General features: G+C 37.0%; 3 protein-coding genes across 3 annotated transcripts; all 3 read left to right on the forward strand.

Moving 5' to 3' along the window:
- Positions 1 to 141: 141 nt before the first annotated feature.
- On the forward strand, positions 142 to 11939 carry LOC104886940 (hypothetical protein). The gene is made up of 10 exons (XM_010671499.4): positions 142 to 588; positions 5432 to 5568; positions 5667 to 5840; positions 6194 to 6430; positions 6540 to 6640; positions 6724 to 6796; positions 7033 to 7101; positions 7205 to 7312; positions 11185 to 11310; positions 11486 to 11939. Exons 1-10 carry the CDS (start codon positions 261 to 263, stop codon positions 11678 to 11680), a joined length of 1548 nt encoding a protein of 515 aa, XP_010669801.2. The 5' UTR covers positions 142 to 260; the 3' UTR covers positions 11681 to 11939.
- Positions 11940 to 13730: 1791 nt separating this feature from the next.
- Positions 13731 to 15761, forward strand: LOC104886932 (WRKY transcription factor 71). Its single transcript, XM_010671487.4, has 2 exons — positions 13731 to 14318; positions 15369 to 15761. Exons 1-2 carry the CDS (start codon positions 13822 to 13824, stop codon positions 15547 to 15549), a joined length of 678 nt encoding a protein of 225 aa, XP_010669789.1. The 5' UTR covers positions 13731 to 13821; the 3' UTR covers positions 15550 to 15761.
- Positions 15762 to 18399: 2638 nt separating this feature from the next.
- LOC104886927 (desiccation protectant protein Lea14 homolog) lies at positions 18400 to 20673 on the forward strand. Its single transcript, XM_010671483.4, has 2 exons — positions 18400 to 18745; positions 20265 to 20673. Exons 1-2 carry the CDS (start codon positions 18540 to 18542, stop codon positions 20530 to 20532), a joined length of 474 nt encoding a protein of 157 aa, XP_010669785.1. The 5' UTR covers positions 18400 to 18539; the 3' UTR covers positions 20533 to 20673.
- The last annotated feature ends 3285 nt before the right edge of the window (positions 20674 to 23958 follow it).

Below are 23958 nucleotides of genomic sequence, written 5' to 3' on the forward strand. Positions count from 1 at the left end.
CTATAATTTCTCATGTAATATCTATAAAATAGAAAATATTATAAATAAAATATATTTTTGAATATGATCACAAATTTTACTATATTTATCTCTAGAAAATTTCGAGCCGAGCTTTAATAATTTGTGACAGACTAGGAACATTAACCTTCCTAGTACCACCCATATTTGGATATTTTACGAGCTAATTACACCACCCTCAACCAAGTCCCCAACAACCCAAAAAAGTTGTCCCTCTTTAAGTGACGACAGTGAAGTGACCAATGTGGTCAACTAGAATACCCTTCCCTTCCCCATTTCTACTTCTTTGTCGTTCTTCACCATCTTCTCCAACTGCTCCACTTAATACTCTACTACCTCTTCCTCACCTCACCTTTCTCTCTCCTCGCCGGCGATTCGCTACTTACTCCGCCATGGTCGGACCAAACACAACTTCCGGCGATTCTCCGGCGGATCACGTCGTCGGAAAATGGTTCTCAGTGCCAGAGCTCCGGCTGCGCGACCATTACTTCACTGTTCCTCTCGATTACTCTCTCCTTTCTAGTTCATCTTGCCCTAAAATCACTGTTTTCGCTCGTGAAGTTGTTGCAGGTACTTTCTCTCTCAGACTCTCACCCTCTTCGTAAATATTATTAATTCATGCTTTTAACATTGTATTATCAGATATTTGGTCATTTGTTGTCATTGTTACATGATTATTCTATGTAAATACGTTAAAAGAAAAAGGAGGAACCTTTTGCCTCTTGCTGAAAGTAGTATTACTTTTTTGTTTAGCATTGATAATGTTTTAGGAATTTCCTGTTTGTCTTTAATTTGGGTTTTTGCTTAAATAGGAAACTTGTGAATTTTGTTAACTTTTCAAAATTTTATATATTCTCCACGCTAGTTTTCCTGTTGCTGATTAGTATCTTTTTGTTTTACCCAAAAGTCTAGAATCGTATAGGAATTTTTGTCGATTCCTTTTGTGGGGTACTTTTAATTACAATAGTTAAAACCCCTAAATAAAAATTACAATAGTTAAAAGGAAAAATGGATCAGAATACCCCCACTTTGGCCCGTCCGCTTTTAATACCCCCAACTTTGGATTATTTTTAAATACTCCCAACTTTGGGGGTTGTCCGCCAAAAATGCACCCAGATGACTTGTAACCTGTTAACAAGGTAATTTTTTTATCTCTCTTTTATTTTTAATTTTGACTCCTACCCACCACCACTTCAACCACCCTCCCCCACCCCAGACCCTCCCTCTCCCCTCCGGCTGCAAACCCTCATGCTAGCCCAACCATCCCCCTACTCCCACCACCCCAGAACCCCCCACTCCCATCCCCTAGCAGTCCCCCCCCCTCCACCCCGCACCCCGCCACCCAACCCAGCATCCCCAATCCCCCACCCCCACCCCCACAGTAGCAGCCCCCACTGCCCTAACACCCTTCGGAACCCCCTCCCCTAACCCCCGTCGAAATCTCCCTCCCTCCCCTCGATTTTCGCCACCCCTCGCCACTCCTAACCCAGCAGCCCCAATCCCCAACCCCACCCCACAGCAGCATTCCCCCCCCCCCCCACTTCCCTAACAACCTTCGGAACCCCCTCCCCTAATCCTCGTCGAAATCTCTCTCCCCCCCCTCGATTTTCTTGGTTTCTGACCTCTTCCTTCGTCACAGTACTGAAGTCTTTCGGTGGGGGTTTGCTGGAAATCGAGGGGGGTGCAGGTAGGGGTTTCGAAGGGGGTTAGGAAAGGGGGGAATTCGATGGGTGGTGGTGGTCAGGGAAGGTGGCAGTGGGGGGTGGGGGGTGGGGGATGACGAGAGGAGAGAGAGATGAAGAAGAGATGGGGGGAGGTTTTTTGGTTTACCAATTCATCCGGTCATAACAGGTAAATGGTGCATTTTTGGCGGACCACCCCCAAAGTTGGGGGTATTTAAAAATAATCCAAAGTTGGGGGTATTAAAAGCGGACCGCCCAAAGTTGGGGGTATTCTGATCCATTTTTCCTAGTTAAAAAAGCATAAGATTGGGTAGTAGTGTTTGCAAACCACCCACTTCACTTAATTAGTAGGGGGTACTAACTTTTTTGTTAAGTGAAAATTTATTCATTATATGAAGTCATAGGACATCTACCATAAAAGTCAGAAGCTAAAAAATACAGTACATATCAAATTGAAAGAATTTCATTCTAATACGGCAAAACCACGATCGTTGAGCAGAATTAACCTTTTCAAATACCCTCCTTTACACCGCTGTCTGATGCAACCTTCTACAAGGTCTAACGATCTGATGTAGTTTTAATGTATAACTAAAGTTAATTCAATCGATTGTACGCGAAGTACTAACCGCCTCTGCAATCCCGCACAAAATTCTATCAACAAATCAACCTTCAAATGGGGTCAGGGTCCAAAGCACACTGACACATAAAGAAACTAAACTTATACACCCACCGTGAAGGGAGCGACTACAAAAGCCATAAAGAGGACTATATTACACAGTTGGGACTTATTGAAAGTAGCGAAAAAGCGACAAAAGTAAGAAAATAAATTAGGAATTGCAAAAAGTGAGAAAAAGGGGCTTACCATGGACGAAAACATCCATGACAACCCCTCTATAGGGTCTCTGTGGGAAGAGGAGAGAGAGAGGAGAAGAGGGGATTTGTAAGTGAATGAAACTGATTAGGAGGAGTACTTGCCTAAAGCCCTAAATAAGTGGGTTATAATTTATATCATATATGTGTATAACACCTAGGTCTTGCCAGAAAGGTGCTCCCACCAGATTGCCTCAACGTGTAGGTGTATGTTGCTGGCATGTTAACAACCAATGGTGATTATTGAGCATGCTCAGGCTAGGTGTAATGGAGGAGCGTGGCTCCTAGGTGCACGTCTGCACGATAATAATGTCCATATAAGATTAGTTTCACTAATGGTTAATAAGTTAAAAGATAGTTTTAGATATGGGATATATGTCTATACACTACTAAATAAAGTTAGTTGAGTTACTTAAGGAATATAATGTTTAGATAACTTTTTGTTTTTCATTGAAAGTAAAATACTTTTACAGCTCTTTTGGTGAGTGGTTATAAATGGTGGTAATGACAATTAGTGTAAATTGGTTAAGAAACTTTAATGTCAATACCCATGGTAATGAAATTTCATCACAAAACATGGGTTTTTCTTTAGAAATTTCCGTTACCACCCTATACCACCTTCTAAGTGGTAATAGATTGTAATGAAATTTTAGGAAGAAAATAGATATATTGGGATGAAGTAGCATTACCAAGGTAATTACACTATATTGCATTATTGTTATTCCGTTACCACCATTTATGACTATTAACCAAATGAGCCGTTTGACCCATAGTGATTGAATTTTAAGTGTTTGTATGAGCTCGAGCAAGTCTCATCTAATATACGAGCCTCGTGATTAGTGTATTAAGAAGTACGCCTCAGCAAGGCGATGGCGATTAAGTGCTTTCTTGTATTAGGCGAGGCGATTCCAAAGAGGGACAATTGAGGCACACAATAAGTGCAATGAGGCGCACAAAAAGCACTATTTACTTTTACATTAGGTTTTTGAATTTCCCTTAGTTCCGCCTCACTTCGACAAGGCGCACCTAGGCGCACTACAATTCCATCGCCTCAATGCGCCTTGAGCTTTTTTTTTTGCATGGCTCGAGATACCTTTATAAGAAAAAGACTTTTGAAGATCTAATGCATACATTTAACTGAATCGAAGTTTTTTTTTGTCAATCTTCACGTTAAAAGAAAGTTATGAACTATTTGTATGCATGCATTTAACAAATTAAGAGATTCAATTACCTTTGAAAGATTTACTATGATACTAATTATTTTTTTTAAAATTTGTCGAGATTTTTGGGAGCTTAAACTAGCTCTTAACTTGTATGGATATGAACACGCTTGCAAATGCATTTAAAGGATTTTTTTTATGAGGGAACTCATTTACTAAACAAGTTTTAGATTGTTAGAGTTTGTTTATTGACGGCCAGGCTCGTTGGAGTCCAACTTATGTTCAGTATGTTCATGTTAATTAATTCAAGCTGTTTTGAACCCGTACGTATATCGCTCTTGAAGAACTGAAATTATTTGTATTCAATTTCCTCAAAATAGAGCCACTTTTGAGGTGTACAACTGAGGTAAAAATGAATTAATTTTCATACATTTGATTCCAACTTTCTCTATATGTTTACTTAGGTGTGTTCTGTTACTTGCATTTGACTTATCTGAATGCATGTTAAACTTATTGTAGCTGTCAATTGAATACGGATAACCCTTACTTGAACTTGTCTGATGAAACTAGTTTCCAAGGTGAAGAGAAGAAAGTCAAATAGAATGTTTGAAGTGAAAAACGAGAAGAAGTTGTTACTTGTTATGAGGGTCCATTGCTGCATATCAATAGACATGGAGAAGTGCAGAAGTTAACAGACATAGAATTGGCAAAACTCAACTGAGGGGGCGTTTGGTTGTCATGGGGTAAAGGGAATGGAATCAAGAAAGGGGTAGAGAGGGAAAGGAAAGCAAAACCCTTAGATGTTAAGTGTTGTTTGGTTGGTATAAATTTTTTTCTTCCTCCTACCTCTCTTCCACCATAGCACCACCAGTTCCTCCTCCCTTGTAGTTCTGCCGCCACCCTCTCCCCATCCAGTAGCGTCGCAAGCCGCCGCACCCCCTCCCCTGCGTCGCATCCGCCCGCCCGCCACCCTCTCCCCTGCGTCGCGTCTTCTCGCACCCCCTCCCCTGCGTCGCATCCGCCCGCCCGCCACCCTCTCCCCTGCGTCGCGTCTTCTCGCTCCTCCTCCCCTGCGTCGCATCCGCCCGCCCGCCACCCTCGTACTCTTCTCCACTCTCCTCCCCTGTTGTCGCGTCCGCCCATCCAGTAGCGTCGCGAGTTAGGGTTCCGCCAGCATGTCTGTAAAAACAGAGCTTCAAACGGTGGTTGGGTTAGGGTTTCGGTGGTCGGGTTAGGGTTTCGGTGATCGGGTTAGGGTTTCGGTGGTTGGGTTAGGGTTGCCGGCGGGTGGGTGGTCAAGGAAGTGGTTGGATGGTGGCGGTTGGTGGTGGCCGGTTAGTGGTGGTAATGATTGGGTTAGGTTGTGATGGTTTGGTGGTGGTGGTTGGATGGTCAAGGAGGTGGGCTATGGTGAGTCAAAGAAAGGGAATGTGAAACCTTGGGGGGGTGTGGGTAATCAAATTAGAGGGATTTGGGGGTAAAGAGGGGAAAGGGGGAGAAAAGAAACCCCCAAAACAAACAACATAAAAGGGAATCAAGAGGTTCTATTCCCTTTCCCTTTCCAGTTTCCCCCAAACCAAACGCCCCCTGATTGTTTTGTCTTTCTGGCCATGCTATATACATTGCTAGATTATGGTTGTTTACGCGTCTTTGCCAACTTGAGGTTCACTTACGTATTTTGTTTCTTTATTTTTCTCCCAGCTGGTAAGGAAGATCAACCACTGCCATATCTTCTATATCTTCAAGGTGGACCTGGTTTTGAGTCTCCACGTCCTACTGAATCAAATGGTTGGATCGGTAAAGCAAGTGAAGGCTATCGTGTTGTGTTGTTGGATCAGGCATGATTTATTCGGAGCTTAGTTTGCAAAGATTGTTATTAGCATTAGTTTATGGATTTTGTTTCCTTCTTGGAGTTACCTAATGAGTTTTCATACAGCGTGGAACAGGCTCATCGACTCCCTTGACTACATCTTCTATGCGGCAAATTAAATCTGCCGAAGATCTGGCTGAATATTTGAAACACTTCCGAGCAGACAACATAGTAAACGATGCTGAGTTCATTAGACTGCGGATGGTTCCTGAAGCAGCGCCTTGGACGATCTTGGGGCAGGTATAGATTAACTTCAGTGTCTGTATATGGATTGTTTGCATTGATAGTTTGAGTTCAGACCGTTTGTACAGTGTTCCATCAATTGATTGTCTTAACTAATATTTCCCCATAAGCCTGTGCCTGCTATCTCCAACATGTTCACAAATTAGTGAGAGAATAGTTTTTTATAGAGTAAATAAGGATATTAGTCTCTGTTCTCTTTTCTTATATGTCTAGGTATTTAGAATTTTTGCCACTCTTTATCTATTTTACAATTTCTGCCTAAGTTGTCATCTTGTGTAGTTTGCATACTGAATTTTGAAGTCCTCATTGTAGAATCAAAATTAATGTACCTTTCTCTCTTCTGTTTATAGAGCTATGGTGGTTTTTGTGCTGTTACATATCTAAGTTATGCCCCACAAGGGTTAAAGCAAGTCCTCCTAACAGGTGGAATTCCTCCCATTGGAGATGGCTGTACTGCAAATGCTGTCTATCATGCATGCTTTGAAAAGATTGCGCACCAAAATGAGAAATATTATGAAAGATTTCCTCAGGATGTTGAAGCTGTTCAAGATATTGTTAAGTACTTGGCAAATTGTGCAGAAGGCGGGGTGTGGCATGCTTCTTCATATAAGTTCATATTTCTACTTATTGAAATGCTTTTTTGCAGAAAACTATAGTAGGTCATCATTGAATCTTTTTCCATTTTCTTTATTGAAGGTCCCTCTACCATCTGGTGGAATGTTAACCCCAAAAGGACTTCAAACTCTTGGCCTTACTGGTCTAGGGTCTGGTGCTGGTTTTGAGCGGTTGCATTATATGTAAGTAGCTAGTCAATAGCTTTTACTTAATCTGGGATCAAACTTTTACTCTTTTAGTTTTTCTTCTTCTCTGTTCTCCGCAGGTTAGAGAGAGCCTGGGATCCTATCATAATTCCAGGTGCACAAAAGCAACTCAGTGATTACTTTCTGAATGCAGTAAGTAACTTGATATCTACGTTTATGTTGAAGTTTTAGAAACCGGGTTCAACTAAGCCCTTAAACAGACATGATTTTTCCCACTTTGCCTTTTTGGTTTTTTCTCTTCTTCTTCCCTTTGGTCTTTAGAATTTCCTCCTATGCTTTTGTTAATTAGTATAGTTCTACGTATTTTAGTTAGATTGAGTTCCTTATTCACGTGGTATAATGATTTCTGTCTTGAATCTCGATGGCAGTTCGAGAGCTGGGTGGCTTTCAACACGAACCCATTATATGCGATACTTCATGAGTTGATTTACTGCCAAGTAAGCATAGTCTCTATCAGTATGGTTTGGCTTTCTCAATGCTGTATGTATGTCAAGTAAAGATTTCCATGGAAGTTCTGGTTACTTATATTCGTATCTGCAGGGTGCTCCGTCACAGTGGGCTGCTCAAAGAATAAGGGAAGCCAATGGAAGCAAGTTTGATGCAATCAAGGCAGCCAAAGAAGGGCGTCCTGTATATTTCACAGGAGAGGTATGTTTCATATTGACATTGTGTTTGTATAATAGACTTACCCCATAATACCATTAATATTATGATTATTTTAGTAAGGGAAGGAAGATAAAATTAGGAAATTATAAGACTGTACTGCATAATACCATAATACGGGAGAATGACATATTTTTTGTTAATTTGCAACTGGAGATTCTGGCTTAAGCCTTTCTTATGCCATTGGGCAGAAAATTTCGCCCTATTTTTTCACACGTCACCCCATAACTTGATAAGGCCAAGGTCTTTTATAAAGATCAGTCATGTCATGTAAATAATTGCTCAATGAATTTTGCATAAATGTATAATTTTGCTCAGAAATTTGATAGGCGTGTCGCGTACCTAACAAAAATAATTTCCTAACTAACCTCCTAAGTCCTAACTTTGTAGCAGAGCAAGTCAAGATCGAATCCACAGAGACAAACGGTATCAAACACTAGGTATCTCGACTCACTTTAACTAAACAAGTGACAAACAATGATGAAAAAGGCGTTAAACTAATAATAATGCTAAATTATGACAACTACTCAGAATGCACAAGGTATCAATCAATAAAGATATCTAGAATTAAGTATCTACATTAGCACGAATAATACATGAATAATTCTCATCCCAATAAACATAATTAATGATTCAAAAGGAGTAATGCACTCTATAACTACCAAATATCTCTCCCACGTACCTATGGCTACTCTAAACAAACAATCAAACCTATTCCCATGGAATCATGCAAGAAAGAGACATTAAACATAGCATCACAAATAAATTCCTAGTAATCCTATCTATTTATTCCCATAGAGATATTCATACTCTAGATTGAATCAACAGATCCATCTAGATTCAATTCCCATTGAAAACAAGACATAAGGAATCGATTCAAAATCACCTATCCCTAGTATGATAATGAAAATAATAACAATTCAATTGCAAGAACAATTAATCACATCAAATTGAGATTATGGGAAGGATTCATGTATTAATCATTACTAGGGTTCAACTTAACCCTAGATTATAAAACTACTTACTCATAAGTCATAATTGAAATAACAAAGCAATTAATAAATAAATTGAAAGACATAATAATAATAAAGGAAAAGAAGAGAATAGGAAAACTTAGTCTTTACTTGAATGTATCAAACTTGTAGAATTCAAGGTTCAATAATGGAGTTTCCTCTCAAAAGCTCTCTAAAAAGTAATAGTCTCTTTTCTAAATGAAAAGGTACTCAAAAAGTATGTTTAACAACACCTAATAATGGCTTCTTAAACTAAAAAAGAAATAATTAAAAGTCGCGCAAATAGTCGGGAAACAACGTGCACGGTTGAGCGAGAAGTTGCACGGGCGTGCAAGACCGTGCACGCGCAAGCAGAATTCTGCTTGGGCGTGCGCGCGAAACAAAAGATTTTTGATGGTTTTGTTACAATTATGCAAGGGCAAGCGAGATCTCGCTTGGGCGTGCGCCTTGGTGCGTGGGCAAGCGAGATCCTGCTTGGGCGTGCGCCTTGGTGCGTGGGCAAGCGAAGTTCTGCTTGGTCCCGCAAAGAGAGTAATCTTCGATCGTCATTCCTTCAACTCCAAAAGCACTCATACTCATCTTCTCGCATCCGGAAACCGCCATCTAGACCATCTACAAACCATATTAGTTTCTCTTAGTCACAATCGGCCTCAATAACCTAAAAATCACATGAAAGACCCGAAAGTATCTCGAAATAACACAATGGTTCAAAAGAATGCCAAAATCGTGCAATTAGACCTAATATGCACTAAAATCTTCATGAAAATGAGACTTAATACCTACCTATATGCAACTAAAAACCGACTTATCAAACTCCCCCAAGTTAAACTAATGCTTGTCCTCAAGCATTCCAACATGAAACATAAGAAATAATAAGATAAAAACTCTACAAGCACACACAAAACACGGTTTTCAAATCAATCTTCAATGTGAAAATGAAACCATGAAGGGAATAAACACAAAACTATTCAATCCAAGTCCTAGATCTCATAATTGTGACTTGACAACCAGTATTACTACTTTGCTCCCCTAAGCTTGCCTTGACTATACATGATAACCCTCACTCTAGTCGTGCACACAACACTTATGTGTATAAAAAGGTCAAATAGTTGCTAAAGGTTCCATTCCATTGACTATATCCTACTATAAGCTTGCACATCTTCTCACTCTCCACCGCTACGAGACTATGTTATATGCAAAGAATCATGAGGTCTTATATGGGTTGTAATGAAAGCTTAAGGTATAGCTGTGGGAAGTTCTAGAAAAGTGATACTCAAAGGGGAAAGTGAAGCCTTTTTTTTTTCAAACACCCTTGACAACAATTACTAAACTCCAAAAGCACACATTTTAGTTTCACTTCATTTCTTTTTCTAATTAACTAATTCATAACTCCTCAACTATAAATTCCTATTTCTTTTTATTACGCACTAAAGTCATAAATCACAATTTTTTTTTTTCAATAAAAGATTTGACAAATCGTCTACAAGAGGAAATCAATCGGAGTTTCAAAGAAAGTAACTATGAAGAGTTGAACTCAATGCAATCAAACACCACAAACACCACAGAATATCTCCAATGTCACACATAACTTCATCAACATAGCTTCACAATCCACTAGGTAGGACAAGGTAAAGGGGTAAAGATGTAGTTAATCAAAAGAAACAGGCTAGCTCACAGGGGTGACAAAAGGGGAATAATCAATGTGGGTAGCATTTGGCCATGTAGCTTAGAAACAACAATTGCCTCAATCATATTCAATGCATAAACAAGTTAATGCGGTTTTGAGGAGTATCAATGCAAGTTCTAGAAAATAATAACCAAGGAAGAGCATCACACATGAAAAGAGAGACTAAAAAGATGTTAGTCTATTAGGCTCAAATAATCTCACTAGGTAAGTTTTTGCCTAACAAGTATAGTTAAGTCTTCTTTGAGAGGATCAAATCGTCTTACCACAAACCATTCAAATCACAACGAGCAAGGAGAAATCAAAAATAGTTCAGAGTTATTCAAATCATGCTTAGACTTCACATAGAGACGAGCATAGAACCAAGCTTAGTGTGTACTATCAGCAGAGATCGATCCTAAATGCAACCTGAAATGCAAATTAATAATGAAACTATATGCGAAAATGGAAAATAAATATGCCTAAATGATGAATATGTACAAATAATATGGTAAATCCCTTCCTCAAGCTAAATGACACAATGTCCTCAATGTGCAAGAAGAAAAAGCATGCAAAGAGAAAGGATAAAGGAAACTCGTGGATCACGAGGAGCATCATGCATGGTATGATTACTGGAGCTACTAGGCGTCCATCCTTGTGAGATGTGATCGCGGAGTAGCTCGGGAACATCACCAAAGGTGGCCTGGAAAGTCTGGTGGAGAGGTCATCACATCCACAGAACGCTGCATAGCAGCAACAAAATCAAAGTGGGACTGATGAAACAGCTGAACTTTTGTAGGAAGGCTCCCAATATCTCCACGAAGCGCATCAAGCTAGTGAGCATAAGGGAGGATTGGAGGCTCGTCACCCTGAGTAGACGACTCGGGAGCATGGCTAGGCTCTCGCTCGACCGTGTACGCTGTTACCCGACTATTTTATGACAATCGCTCGATCTGCAATTGAACAATCGTGTAAATAATTAAATATCTTCTGCTTACTTATTTGAGACCAAAGAGTACACGCTATCTTCGTGATGGATTTGCTTGCTTGGTTTCCCATCGACAATCGGAATAATTCAACATAGAGTCATATTCTTCACCGGGCGACTTGCATTTTTATAATCTTCAGTAATGAGCGTCTAGTCATGTATTTTAAACTGACTTGAAACCCTGCCTGCACAGATGATATTCCCATGGATGTTTGACGAGTTTTCTGCCTTGAAACATCTCAAGGAAGTGGCAAACTTACTGTCTGAGAAGAAAGATTGGCCTCCATTGTATGACATAGCAGCACTGAAGAATAACAAGGTTTGATGTCCTGCCTGTACTTGAGCTTGAATCCTTATTGATTTCTTCGACTGTCCCTGGACTCTTTGAACATTCACTAGTTTTTGGTCAAAAACATTATAACATTCACTAGTTTTTGCTAACCCGATGTTTTCTTGTTCTGCCACTTTTCTAACATCCATGACAATGCTTATAGGTTCCTGTAGCAGCTGCGGTCTACTATGATGACATGTATGTGAACTTTAAGTTGGCCATGGAAACTGCTGAACATATTTCCGGGATCAGGCTTTGGATAACTAATGAATACATGCATTCCGGTTTACGTGATGGGGGAAGTGATGTCTTTGATCATCTGATGGGAATGCTCAATGGAAAGAAGCCCTTGTTCTAAACAATCCTGTCAGATATTTTTTGTTTATTGAATTCTAGTATTCTTTATCAATATCCTTGCATCAATTGGCAGATTGTATGTGTTTCACCGCGTTCATGGTGAGGCCCGAATAAGTTCTGAACGAAGATAAGGGACTTTCTAGTATCTACTAGGGGGTTCAGGCTCTAATCCTTGTCCCATAAAACTTTCTGATATTTTCTCTTAATGTAATAATATAAGTTTTTGGCTCAATTAATGAAACTGAACTCGATTATAGCAACTACTTCGCCAGTTTCGCTGTTTGTATCTCCATAGTTGAAGATTCACCGTCATTTTCCATCAAAAGAGAGAAGATTCACCATGATTTTCAATGAGACCACTCATTAAAAGTCATCAAATTGCTTCCGGATGATTTAGCTTAGAAGGGGGGCATGGACCAGGCTGGCATGGGACGGGCTCAGCACAAGAATAAAGATGGTGAGCGGTGAGCGGTGGGCTGTGGGCTGTGGGTTGTGGGCTGTGGGCTGTGCGTAAACAATCGAACATCATTACGCAAATTAAAATCAGCACAAGCAAGATAGCCACAGGCTTTGCTCATGTTTCGGCTTGTTCATGGTACGGCCTATGCCTAGCTGTAGAGCCTGTATTAGTTGACAAGCTTACGAGTTCATATCTCTAGAACATTGACTCATTGAGTTGGAGCACGTTGAATACTGAGCTCTAATTTCCAAGAAACATAAGAATCTTTTGTAGACTTGCAATGCAAATGCAACTATGAATATATTCTTCTATGATCTTTAAAGGGCTATTTTGGATGCAACAAATTCTAGGTTTGTAATTTGTTGTGATGTGCGCAGCCTATGGCCTTTGCACGACACAAAGGAACACACAACTAATATGGTTCAATTATCCCTGTGGTTAATCACACAACTAATATGGAAAAAAATGGTTTATTCAGTGGGTAGATTAAGATAATAACCTCTTCTATTATATGTAACGTGTCACAACATTAGTTGATGGCATGGCGTGGGATAAGAATGCATATAAAGCGTTATTGACAAATACAAATGAAGGTTACCCATAATACATACACGAGGTTACACAAAAGAAATTATACATGTTTATTGGCGGGATTTTTCTATTAGGGAGGCTGAATCTAAATAAGATTTCACTGACAAAATAATGATTAGTGCTTTACCATCAATTTTTAATAAATTACCAAAATAATTAGGGAGACCATGACCTAGCCAAACCATTCTTTAATTCCACATCCGTACAATTATTTTTTTTAATAGGTAAGAAGTGAGATCCAACCCAACAATAAAGTATGTTTTTTGATTGCGTATTGTATGGGAATGATAGATAATAACACCCAATTGGCTATCATAGTTACTCTCCCTCGTAATACCTTGTGCAACACGTGCCAAATTGAAGATAATCCTTCATCTAACATCTAAGTATTCGCATTTTCCACTTAAAAAAAAACCCGGGTTGGTGGGGACGAGGCATAATAGAGGTCTAAGAGTATCATGGTCCCTGGTGGCTGGTGAAAGCCCAATTATACTGATTATAATAGGTTAAGAATATTAAGAAGTGAAAATAAATGTTATTTTTATTGGTAAACTGACCCTCCCTTCACAACCATGTTTATAATTCTTTGTTAAACCGCTCCCTCCACAACGGGGTTGGTTAACTAATTAAATGACAAAAATTCTGAAAGAAGCTTAGCTGCCTCTTTATATATATGTGTCACTGCGTCCTCATACTATGACTTTGCATTCACCATAAATAAACTAATTTTTATAAAAAAGACATACTATTTTTATACTTCCTACACAAAGAACATTCATTAGTGATACACTCTTGTATTGGATATTTTTAGGGTTTTCTTTTCCCTTTTACAAACGTAATGTAGCACTAGTAGTTGAGCAACAAAAGTAGGTACATTTTAGTTGGTCCTTCTTTTTCTTTGAGAACTCCTTCAAACTTGTTTATTTTTTCCCTCTCTTTTTACATACTCTCTCTATTTCTTGATTCATCTGGCCAACTTCTCACCTTCCATCCATCTGATTATATCATAAAATCACACACCTTTTATACATATATATATAATCTTAATTCTTCTATTTATTCTCTCATCATTATTCATTAGTGGAGCCCTCATGGATGAACTACAAAACGTCGTCGCATCAGATCATCATCATCACATTCCATCATCTTTGTTTTCACCTCATTATGCTGATCTTCATCAATGTAACCAAACAAGTAATCTCGACCCTTCGATTAACGTTTCGGATGCCGTTGATTGGTCTAGTTTTTTGATCAATTCACCAACGGTTAATATTGCTTGTGATCAAGATGATGATAAACTGATGATTGATTGTGATCTTGAGCATGATGATCAACAAATCAATGGTTCAGATCATCTTTTAGGTGGTGGAAATAATGAGGATGAACGTAGAAGATCATGTGTTATTGATCATAATAAGATGGATAGTATTAGTAAGAGAAGTAGTAATAGTAGTAGTACGAGGTCGAGGAAAGCTAAGGTGATTCCTCGATTTGCGTTTCAAACGAGGAGTAAAGAAGATATACTTGATGATGGATATCGTTGGAGAAAATATGGCCAAAAATCAGTCAAGAATAATATTTATCCAAGGTATGTGCATGTAAAACTATTTTATTTTCTCTTTTGTGGGTGAAATAATGCTTACTTGCACTTTAATTAGAATAATAGGCCATGTTTGAATGCCAACATATGTATGTAAAACTACTAATTGTGTCTAAAAAAAGAGTTACTATATGTGAAGAATATTCTTATGCTTGATTTTTATACTAAGAATTATAAACGTAGGCTGAATCTTTTATATAGGACCAATCTAATAAATGTTTGAGATACATGGTAAGATTATTGTTTTATAGGGTCTATAGTAGTTCAAGGGATCGAAATTGAAAAAATAGTTGATTTGTTGTATTTTATTTTATATTCTCAATTAATTATTGGTATGTACATGAAATAGAAATACGGGTCATCATGAAATTCTTGCAACTTGAGTATCGTAGAGATAAATGCAGTAACATAATTAGCTTTAATTAATTTTATTGAGGAAATGAAATTGTGCAAAAAAAAAAAAAAAATACAGGTCATCATGAAATTGTTCGAGTGTTTAATTTGATATTTTTTCTTTATTTCTTCTAAAGACTCGGTTGTAGCCAGCATGTAAAGTTAATTACAAGTTGCTCAATTTTGAGGTGACAAATTGAGTTGAGATTGTATATTTGAATAATGTCATTATCTTATATTCCATATTAGCTCTTTTTACAATATTGGTTTATATTTCACTATTATTTATTAGACGGCTAAGTTCTGAATAGATGAATTATTATTTCGCTATATAGACTATCATGAAATCAACTAACTTGACACACCAAATTAAGAAACAAAAAATAAGTTTTCTTAATTTTCTTAATATATATGGTATTTTCTTAATTAATTTCCTTGCATTTTTTTTGGCTACACTTATTGACACTTTTAATTACATATTAGTTTAAATTATAGAAATTTGAAATTATTAGTAACTCACACGTTAATTATATATTGTCAATAATAATTACATATTTTCTTAATGTTTGTTGGTTGTTTAAGTGATATTTTTGCATGTTTCACTAATGATCGAAAAGTGAACAAGTTTACGTGTAACATATACAGGAGCTACTATCGGTGCACACATATGACATGCAACGTGAAGAAACAAGTGCAGAGGCTATCGAAGGACAACAGCATTGTAGTTACAACATATGAAGGAGTTCACAATCACCCTTGTGAGAAGTTGATGGAAGCCCTTTCGCCTCTTCTTAACCAAATGCAATTTCTCTCTAGATTAACCTAAGTATATAACCACTTGCTGTTAATTTTCCTCAAACTCATCTTTAATATAACCCAAGTTTCCTCAGCTGAGGAAACTACGTATATAAGAAATGTAAAGACACACATTTACATGTATGATGTATCAATGAAAATTATTTTAGACCAATCTAATAGCTGCATATATAGTTGATATATTTTGTTTTTCTTGACTACTACCAAATTATCACAAAGATATGTATCCGATTTAGTATTATGTAGCACTCATTTTCAGACTGATTGGTTGACCGTTCATTTTTGGCATGTTACTCCCTCTGTTTCAAAATATAACGCATTCACGTTTTACGAAAATTTATTTTGACCACAAATATCTCTCAAATACGATAAATAAAAATTATACCGTTGGATTCGTCTTGAAAAATACTATAATAACATTATTTTTTGAAATTTTTTTATCAGCATATTGAGAGTAATTAATTAACGGTCAAAGTCCGACCTCGAACATCGTGCGTGCCTTATATTTTGAAACAGAGGGAGTAATAATTAACGCACTCATAACATATATTCGCTTAATACATGAATAGCTAAAGTTAATTGGATTACACCCCCAAAAAAAAATTAATGGGATTAAATTTCCTCTCAATAATCTCAAGTTGGTTGTAATAAGTTCGTACAAAACAATATTTTTGATTCTTATTAATATATGAAAATTGATTTTTATTTGCACACTAGTAAATTAAAGAAGTTCAACTAATAAATTATAAAGGTAAATCATCTTATATAAGGTCCATCTAAGATCAAATTACATCTAATATATTTAAGTTTGAAAAAATTTATACAGAGTTCCACGTTCTTCTGAAAGATTACGCATATATTACTCTCCAAGTTAAGTCATTTTATATGCTACATGAGCAAGGACTACCTTTCATGAATTGCATATTGTGAGCAACGACCCAATTGAACCACTAAAACCAGATCTAACCGAGATCCGACAATTGACATTGGAGGGCTTTTGAAATTATTTCGATGCCTAGTACATAAAGCGACCTTAGAAATTATTTCAAGGTTAAACTTGCTATATACAATCAAGTATAGATACATGGCAAAAGCTAATGGACGCCTCGGGGATGCTAGATAAGAAATATATTGTTCTATTTAATTACTCATATTTATATAAAATAATATAATAATGTATAATTCCAATGCAATGCATTTATGCTATGTTTGGATAGCAAGATTTCATTTCAAATCCTGAATTTGGATGAAATCTATTGTTTGGATGGCATGGAATTTGAAATTATGGAATTTGACTAAATTCTTATCAAAAGCCTATATTAGTAGAATTTGAAATTCAAGCTATTACCTTGTTATTTGAAATTCTCTCCTCATACATATCCCAACTCTCTATGAGTATCTATATCCCAACTTCACTCATTCTCTTTCTAATATTTATTTCTCTCTCCTTTAGTAAACCCACACTTTTTCTCTCTCCTCCATTCAACCTCTATTTCTCTCTCTTCTATCAAACTCCCTTTACAAACCAATGATTAGGAATTGAAATACAAACTTTAAATTCCAGATTTCAATTCCATTATTTGAAATGAAATACAAGTTTCCAAACACTACCTTAAATGCTTTGCATTTGAATTAAATGTTTTCCCCTTTCCTTTTGAAAAACATTAACTCTTTTGCATTGGAATTATATATTATTCTATTATTTTGTATAAATATGAGTAATTAAGTACAACAATATATTTCTTATCTAGCGCCCCGGGGCGTCTGTTAGCAAGATCCTAGATACATTAAGAGCAACACAAAAGGTTCTTATGACCAGTAGGTCATCTCGAGGCTCTCAGAAAAATTATGGACAAATAATGGATGGCTCCACCAAAAGAATTGATGGCTTTATTTATCATTTTGCAGCTAATTGTAAATTTTGCCAAACACGTGTATAAACAAAAATTAATTACACAATTGTTAATTTTCAGATTATATAAAAATGGGCCTGGGTAACCCAATAAGGAGGACAGTTTAGCCCACTTACAAGCTAGGAGGTTCCATCCTAAAACCAATTGGTGATAGGAGGAGTAACTCCTCATCTTATAAAGTGGTTTATTCTCTCCTCTTTCTCCAATGTGGTACACTCACAAGTGGACTTTCAATATGTTTCAACACACCCCCTCACTTGTGAGTGTCCTTAGAAATTCAGAGCTAACTGGAAAGGTCAGAGCAATAATCCTCTTAGGGGTTGGACATCTTGTCAAGGTAAATCCTTATCCAGTAGTGATCAAATACCCAGTTTAGACGAGACCTGCAACCGGGGCTCTGATACCATGTTAATTTTCAGATTATATGAAAATGGGCTTGGGTAATCCAATAAGGAGGAGAGTTTAGCCCACCATCATAAAAACAAGTTAGAACTATTTAAGTAAAGCGCCTAGCTAACAACCAACTACTCAAGAAGTCAATTCGGTTTTTGGATTGTTTTCGAGTCCGTGTCTTAGATTACCATGTTCAATCAACCACTATAATTCATGTTGTCAGAATCGGGTAGGAATATGATCTTGTCAGGTGCCAGTCATATCTAGTTAATCAGATCGAGTCTCGATTAGGTATGGAATTGATTCTATCTGGTCGAACCAAGTTCAAATCGAGTAGATATTAAGTCTGTTTTTTAACCACTAAATATTACCAAACAACATGTACTAAGTCAATGGCCAACCATTAGACCAAAGCCATCACCTTAATTGGGGCTTGGATAATAATAAAATTATCATAGACGCGTGTTGATTATGAAAGAAATACTATTTAATTACGTGAGACTCGGTTTTAAGGTCTATGACATCGCCCGCCACCTCTACTTATAAATTACTATATCTAAGGTGATCGCAAATTACAGCCATCATATGTTGCATAAAATCAAGAGCATATATCTTTCCTAAATTAGTTTCTTGTAATTCTCATATAATAATACTTGTATTCTATCTTGTTAACAAGAGGAAGAAATAATAGAAAATGTCTGGGTTTAGAGACAAAGCAAAGAACTTTGTTGTCGAGAAGATCGCAGATATACCAAAACCAAAAGCAAGCATTGAAGATGTGGGTTTTAAGAAAGTTGGCAGGGATGGTGTCACCTACAACGCTATTCTTGGGATTATGAATCCTTATTCTCGATCTGTTCCAATTTGTGAGATTTCTTATGTCCTTAAAAGTGATGGCAGGTTTGTTTTCCCTCTTTTTTTTTTTTTTTTGGTTTCTCTGAATACATTGATTTATTTTGACTAAATACTGATTGTGATTGTGATTGTAATGTGTAAATTAAAATTGGCAAGTACTCCTTGCGGAAAGTTAGTGGTCGCATTACAAAAATAAAAACAAAAGAAATGGATAAACTAATAAAGGACATGCTAAAAAAAATAGGAGTAAACTAATAAAGATCGGAAGTAGTATTATAAAAGTTATAATTGTAACTGTATTCATTGTTCTGAAATACTTGGTATACTTTTTACCATTCCACTATTTGCATAGTCAATGTATAAGAAAGAAGGGTGGACAAGTTAGAGGGTTGTTGGTGCACAGTTGCACTTACAAGGAGTAATGTCTATTTTTACAATAACAAATTGGTACTAGTTGCACATATTGTTTACTACTTTTTCTTTTACAAATAAAGAGTAGACGAAATACTTAATTAGTGCTAGCAACCCTCCTATGGGCTCATTTTTATTCGTCTTTCGAGTAACCGATTTGTGAGATAACTCTTGGTGGGCTCATCCTTATTCGTGTTTCGATTAACCTATTTGTGAGATAACTCTTGGATATCTAATTTATCCAAATGTAAAAAGTTCATGTAATTTAGAGCAGTGGTGAATCCATAATAATATAGGTGTAAATTTTTTTTTATTTTAATAGGTGCAAAATAAAACTAAAATTTTGATTGAAAAATACAACAGATCAAAATTTAAGTGGGGTTAAATGACTCCACAACTCAAAGAATAGCTCTATCGCTGATTTAGGCCTTAGGATAGGGGATGCCAAATTACCTAAATATATTAAATTGAAAATTTGCCATCCTTGCTTGTTTATTTTGCCAAAATATATGCTATTTTGTTGGTTTCTCATCCTTCAAACTCAACGATTCTTCTGACATTAATTAGAGAAGTACCCTACAATTAGTAGTCAAATTCAAAATTACTACTTTAAAACTTCCAAATGTATGTATTATTAGATTTGTATCAAAAGAATAATATTTGTATTTTGACTTTTTTTACTTTGTTGTTTTTTTCTTTAAAATCCTCGAGATGACATTAATTCATAAGAATGAGGAAATGGGGTTGGATCAAGTGGTGAGTTTTCCCATCTTCCTAGTATGTCAAGATCGTTCCAACGATTTGATCGTGGCCTTCTCTCCTCCTTTTTTTTTTCTCTATCCTATTTCTTTATTCTCCTTTAATGTCTCTCTCCTCATGATCCAAGTTTGGGATCAATCAATGGGCATACTCTAAAGTTCAATTACTATCCTAAACATTTGCTTGAAATTAAGAGAGAAGGGAGTTGGAGGTGTTTGGCTTGTAATAGGTATATGAGTGGGGCCTGTACGAGGACAGTTCAAAGTATTTCTTCTCACCAATTTTTTTTTAAAAAATAAATTCAAAAGAATGAGTGAAATTTGTATTGTTTATTTTATCTTTCTTTCCTTTAATTTGAAGTATTTGATTACGACATTGACAATAATATTTACAGGGTGATATTGTCCGGTAACATGCCAGACCCTGGGTCAATAGCAGGAAAGGAGACGACGAAGCTGAATGTGGAAATGAAGGTACCACATAGCATTATTAAGAGCTTAGTGAGGGATATTTGCAGGGATTGGGACATTGATTACGAGCTCAATGTAGGTCTTATTATCGATCTCCCTATTATTGGCAACTTTACAATTCCCCTTTCTTCTAAGGGAGAGATCAAACTTCCATCCATCAAAGACTTCTTTCGCGGAGGAGGAGATGACTGAGGATTACAAGAAATGAATTTGTTTTCTTTATGTTTGAATGGATGAGGAACCACATTGTTCTTTAATTTAGTGCCTTACTTTCATTAATAATTAAAAATACGTCGCCTGGTCGAACGCGGGACGAAATTTCAGTCTGGTCAATTCTTTGTAAAATAACCATAACTTTCTCGTTTTAAGACAAGTCTCAACATATAATTAAGCGAAGATGGTTTACAAAGACAAGTATCCGAAATATGATTTATGAATACTCCATTCATAGTATGCTCATACACGGTACTACTATATTACATATTAGAGGACCAAGGATCCTTTGGTCCAATGGTATCGCTTCCTATCTCCCACATAGGAGACCAAAGTTCGAATCTTGGTGGAAGCAAATTTCAATATTGTTGGGGAGGGGGGGTTGGGGATTGTTGGGCCTCTGAGTGAGTGGCCTTGGGCGAGGGTAGCCCAGAGGTTATTCATCTTACCACGAGTCCCCGAATGGGGGCCAAAAAAAAATACTAGAGGTAAATTGATACTTTGAGTTCCAAAATGAGTTATATGGATAATGGTGTATATCACATGAGGTTAAATTTCTTCTCAATAGTTTCAATTCAAGATTGGCTAAATTGTTGTATTACTTAGTTGTTTCTGTCAAGAAATTAAGAGATTATATTATGTTGAGAGACTTGATGTGGGCTCCAAGAAGGTGCGCGTGAGCTCCATTATTCGTACATCGGAATCCTGCAAAACAAGGTTAGCCTACCCCGGGGTGGTCCCGAGATCGCCCCTCCGATGCTCAAGTCAGTAAATGATTGAGGTAGAGAGAGATGTTATGGGTTTTGTAGCTTAGAATTGCTTACCTTCAACTGACGAGACAACCCCTTTATTAATAGAGGATAGGACCTCCAATAAATGAGGGCATTTTAGGGCCTGTTCTCCCCAGCTTATTTTCAGTTCAGTTCAGTTCAATTCGGTTCAATTCAGTTCAGTTCAGTTCAATTCAGTTCAGATCAGTTCAGTTCAGCTCTTGACAATACTTTTACTCTCACATATCACTATTCAGTTCAGTTCAATTCAGTTCAGTTCAGATCAGTTCAGTTCAGTTCAATTCATTTCAGTTCAGTTCAATTCAGTTCGGTTCAGTTCAGTTCAGTTCAGTTCAGCTGTTTTATGCCGAAGAGAACAGGCCCTTAGTCAGCTCCAACTGGTAGAGGATTGTGTTCCCTAGAGATAGAGATATTTTAGTAACTTTGTCATAAGTGGGCTGGTCCAAGAAATGGGCCCAAACACTTGCCTAACTAATAAGTTATTGTGGAACTTTTTTCCCGATGATTTTTATCTTGAGAAACGAGACCTGGCAATCGGGCCAATCGGATCGGATTCGGACCGGACCAATTCAGATCGGACCGTTTTCGGATCAAGTTACATTCGGACTAGGATCGGACCGGATCGGACCGTTTCGGATTGGGTCATCGTCCGGACTATTATTTCGGATCGGAATCGGACCGGAGCAATTCAGATCGGACCGTTTCCGGATCATGTTACATTCGGGCCGGATCGGATCGTTTCAGATTGGGTCATCGTTCCGACTATTATTTAGGATCAGAATCGGACTATGGTGGAATGAATGGAATACTTATGCCAATGATATTTTTTTTATATAAAAAAATGGGTAAGTTTCGGGTATTTCGGATCAAATCCTGATCGAAACCAATACTTTCGGATCGGTTTACCTTCAGGTCGGATCAGTTTTGGATCGGGTCGGATCGTTTCGGATCGGATAAGATTATATCGGATCATTCGGATTTCGGATGAGTTCGGATCAAGATTATTTCGGGTCGGGATTCGGACCGGATCGGGACTGTTTCGGATTCGGATCAAGGTTCAGACATCTCGTTCAGACCCAGATCGGACCACGGATCGGATATTTCGGATCGGATTTTCGGATCAGGACCAACTTTGAGAAACTAAATTTGTCCATTTTACCATTGAAAGATAAGTTTATCCCATATTTAAAGGTAAAAAAAATTGAGGGATCTCATATTAAGTGACCCCTTGATTTTCGGAATTTTACTCATATATAACCTCCACATTTGCATGCTTTCATAAAGTAAATCTTAACTTATAAAATGTCAAAACTTGCGATTTTAGAGATGATATATCTAAAGTAAAAAGTCCTATAAAAATATAAACATTTTACATACTCTAGAATCTAGATTGCCTTTTGTAAGTTTCATTTATATAACCTAGTGTTATATGGAGTAGAAATTACAGAATAAGGTTAATCATTTTAATACGCATATTGTAGAAGTAGTTGAATACAGAGAATATTTATAATACACCTGGGTGTACCATGCTCATGGTACACCCAATACTACTTTCTCCAAATGAGCAAAATGAGCGAATGAGCAAAATAAACAAATGAGCAAATGAGCAAACATTTCTACTCATTTAACAAAATGAACAAACACTTTTATTACAAAATGAGCAAAATGAGCAAATGAATAAATGAGCAAAATGCCCATATGAGCAAATTTGGTGTCAAATGAACACCTAAAATTCTAATTTATTACAAAAATACCCCTGGGTGTACCATGCTCATGGTATACCCGGATATACCATGAGTGAACTCTTGAATACGATTGCAGAACTTTCCATGATCAAAACAAGGAATCAAAACAAACGAATCCCATGAAGATTGGGCCCAAGGTCCAATTTTAGCACATGATAAGATGAAGATCATAGAATATGGTAAGGAATTGGGTACAGTGAAGCCCATTAAATTGAAATGAATTTCTGATAGTCTAGCCCATCAATCTAACCTTCATTTGGCCCATACTCTTCAACATCGTACGGAAGAAGAATTCTTGACCTGTGAAGAGAGAAAAAAAAAAGCCCAAGCCCAATACTCTATCAGGTGGCTGAGGGCCCCAGCTGTGATCTTAAATTACGGCTTATACACCGGTATACACGTGTTCCATCACGTGTCCCCAGGATATATTCCACGCTTTCAACCTAAGGGTGCGTTCTATTCAATTTATTGGACCTGAACTTATTGGAACTTATCTGAACTGAACTTATTGAACCTGAACTGAACTTATTGGAACTTATTAAACCTGATTGGACCTGATTGGACCTGATTCAACTTATTGGACCTGATTGAACCTGATTGGAACTTATTGGACCTGATTGAACCTGATTGACCTTATTGGACCTTATTGGAACTTATTGACCCTGATTGAAACTTATTAGACCTTATTGGACCTGATTGAAACTTATTAGACCTTATTGAACCTGATTGAAACTTATTTGACCTTATTAGACAAAAACATTGACCTTAATTATTATTATGTAATTATTATTATTATTATTATTATTATTATTATTATTATTATTATTATTATTGTTAACCTTAATTATTTGACCATGATTATATATTAT

This window comes from Beta vulgaris, chromosome 1 (genome assembly GCF_026745355.1).
Source record: "Beta vulgaris subsp. vulgaris cultivar EL10 chromosome 1, EL10.2, whole genome shotgun sequence".
Classification (NCBI taxonomy): domain Eukaryota; kingdom Viridiplantae; phylum Streptophyta; class Magnoliopsida; order Caryophyllales; family Amaranthaceae; genus Beta; species Beta vulgaris.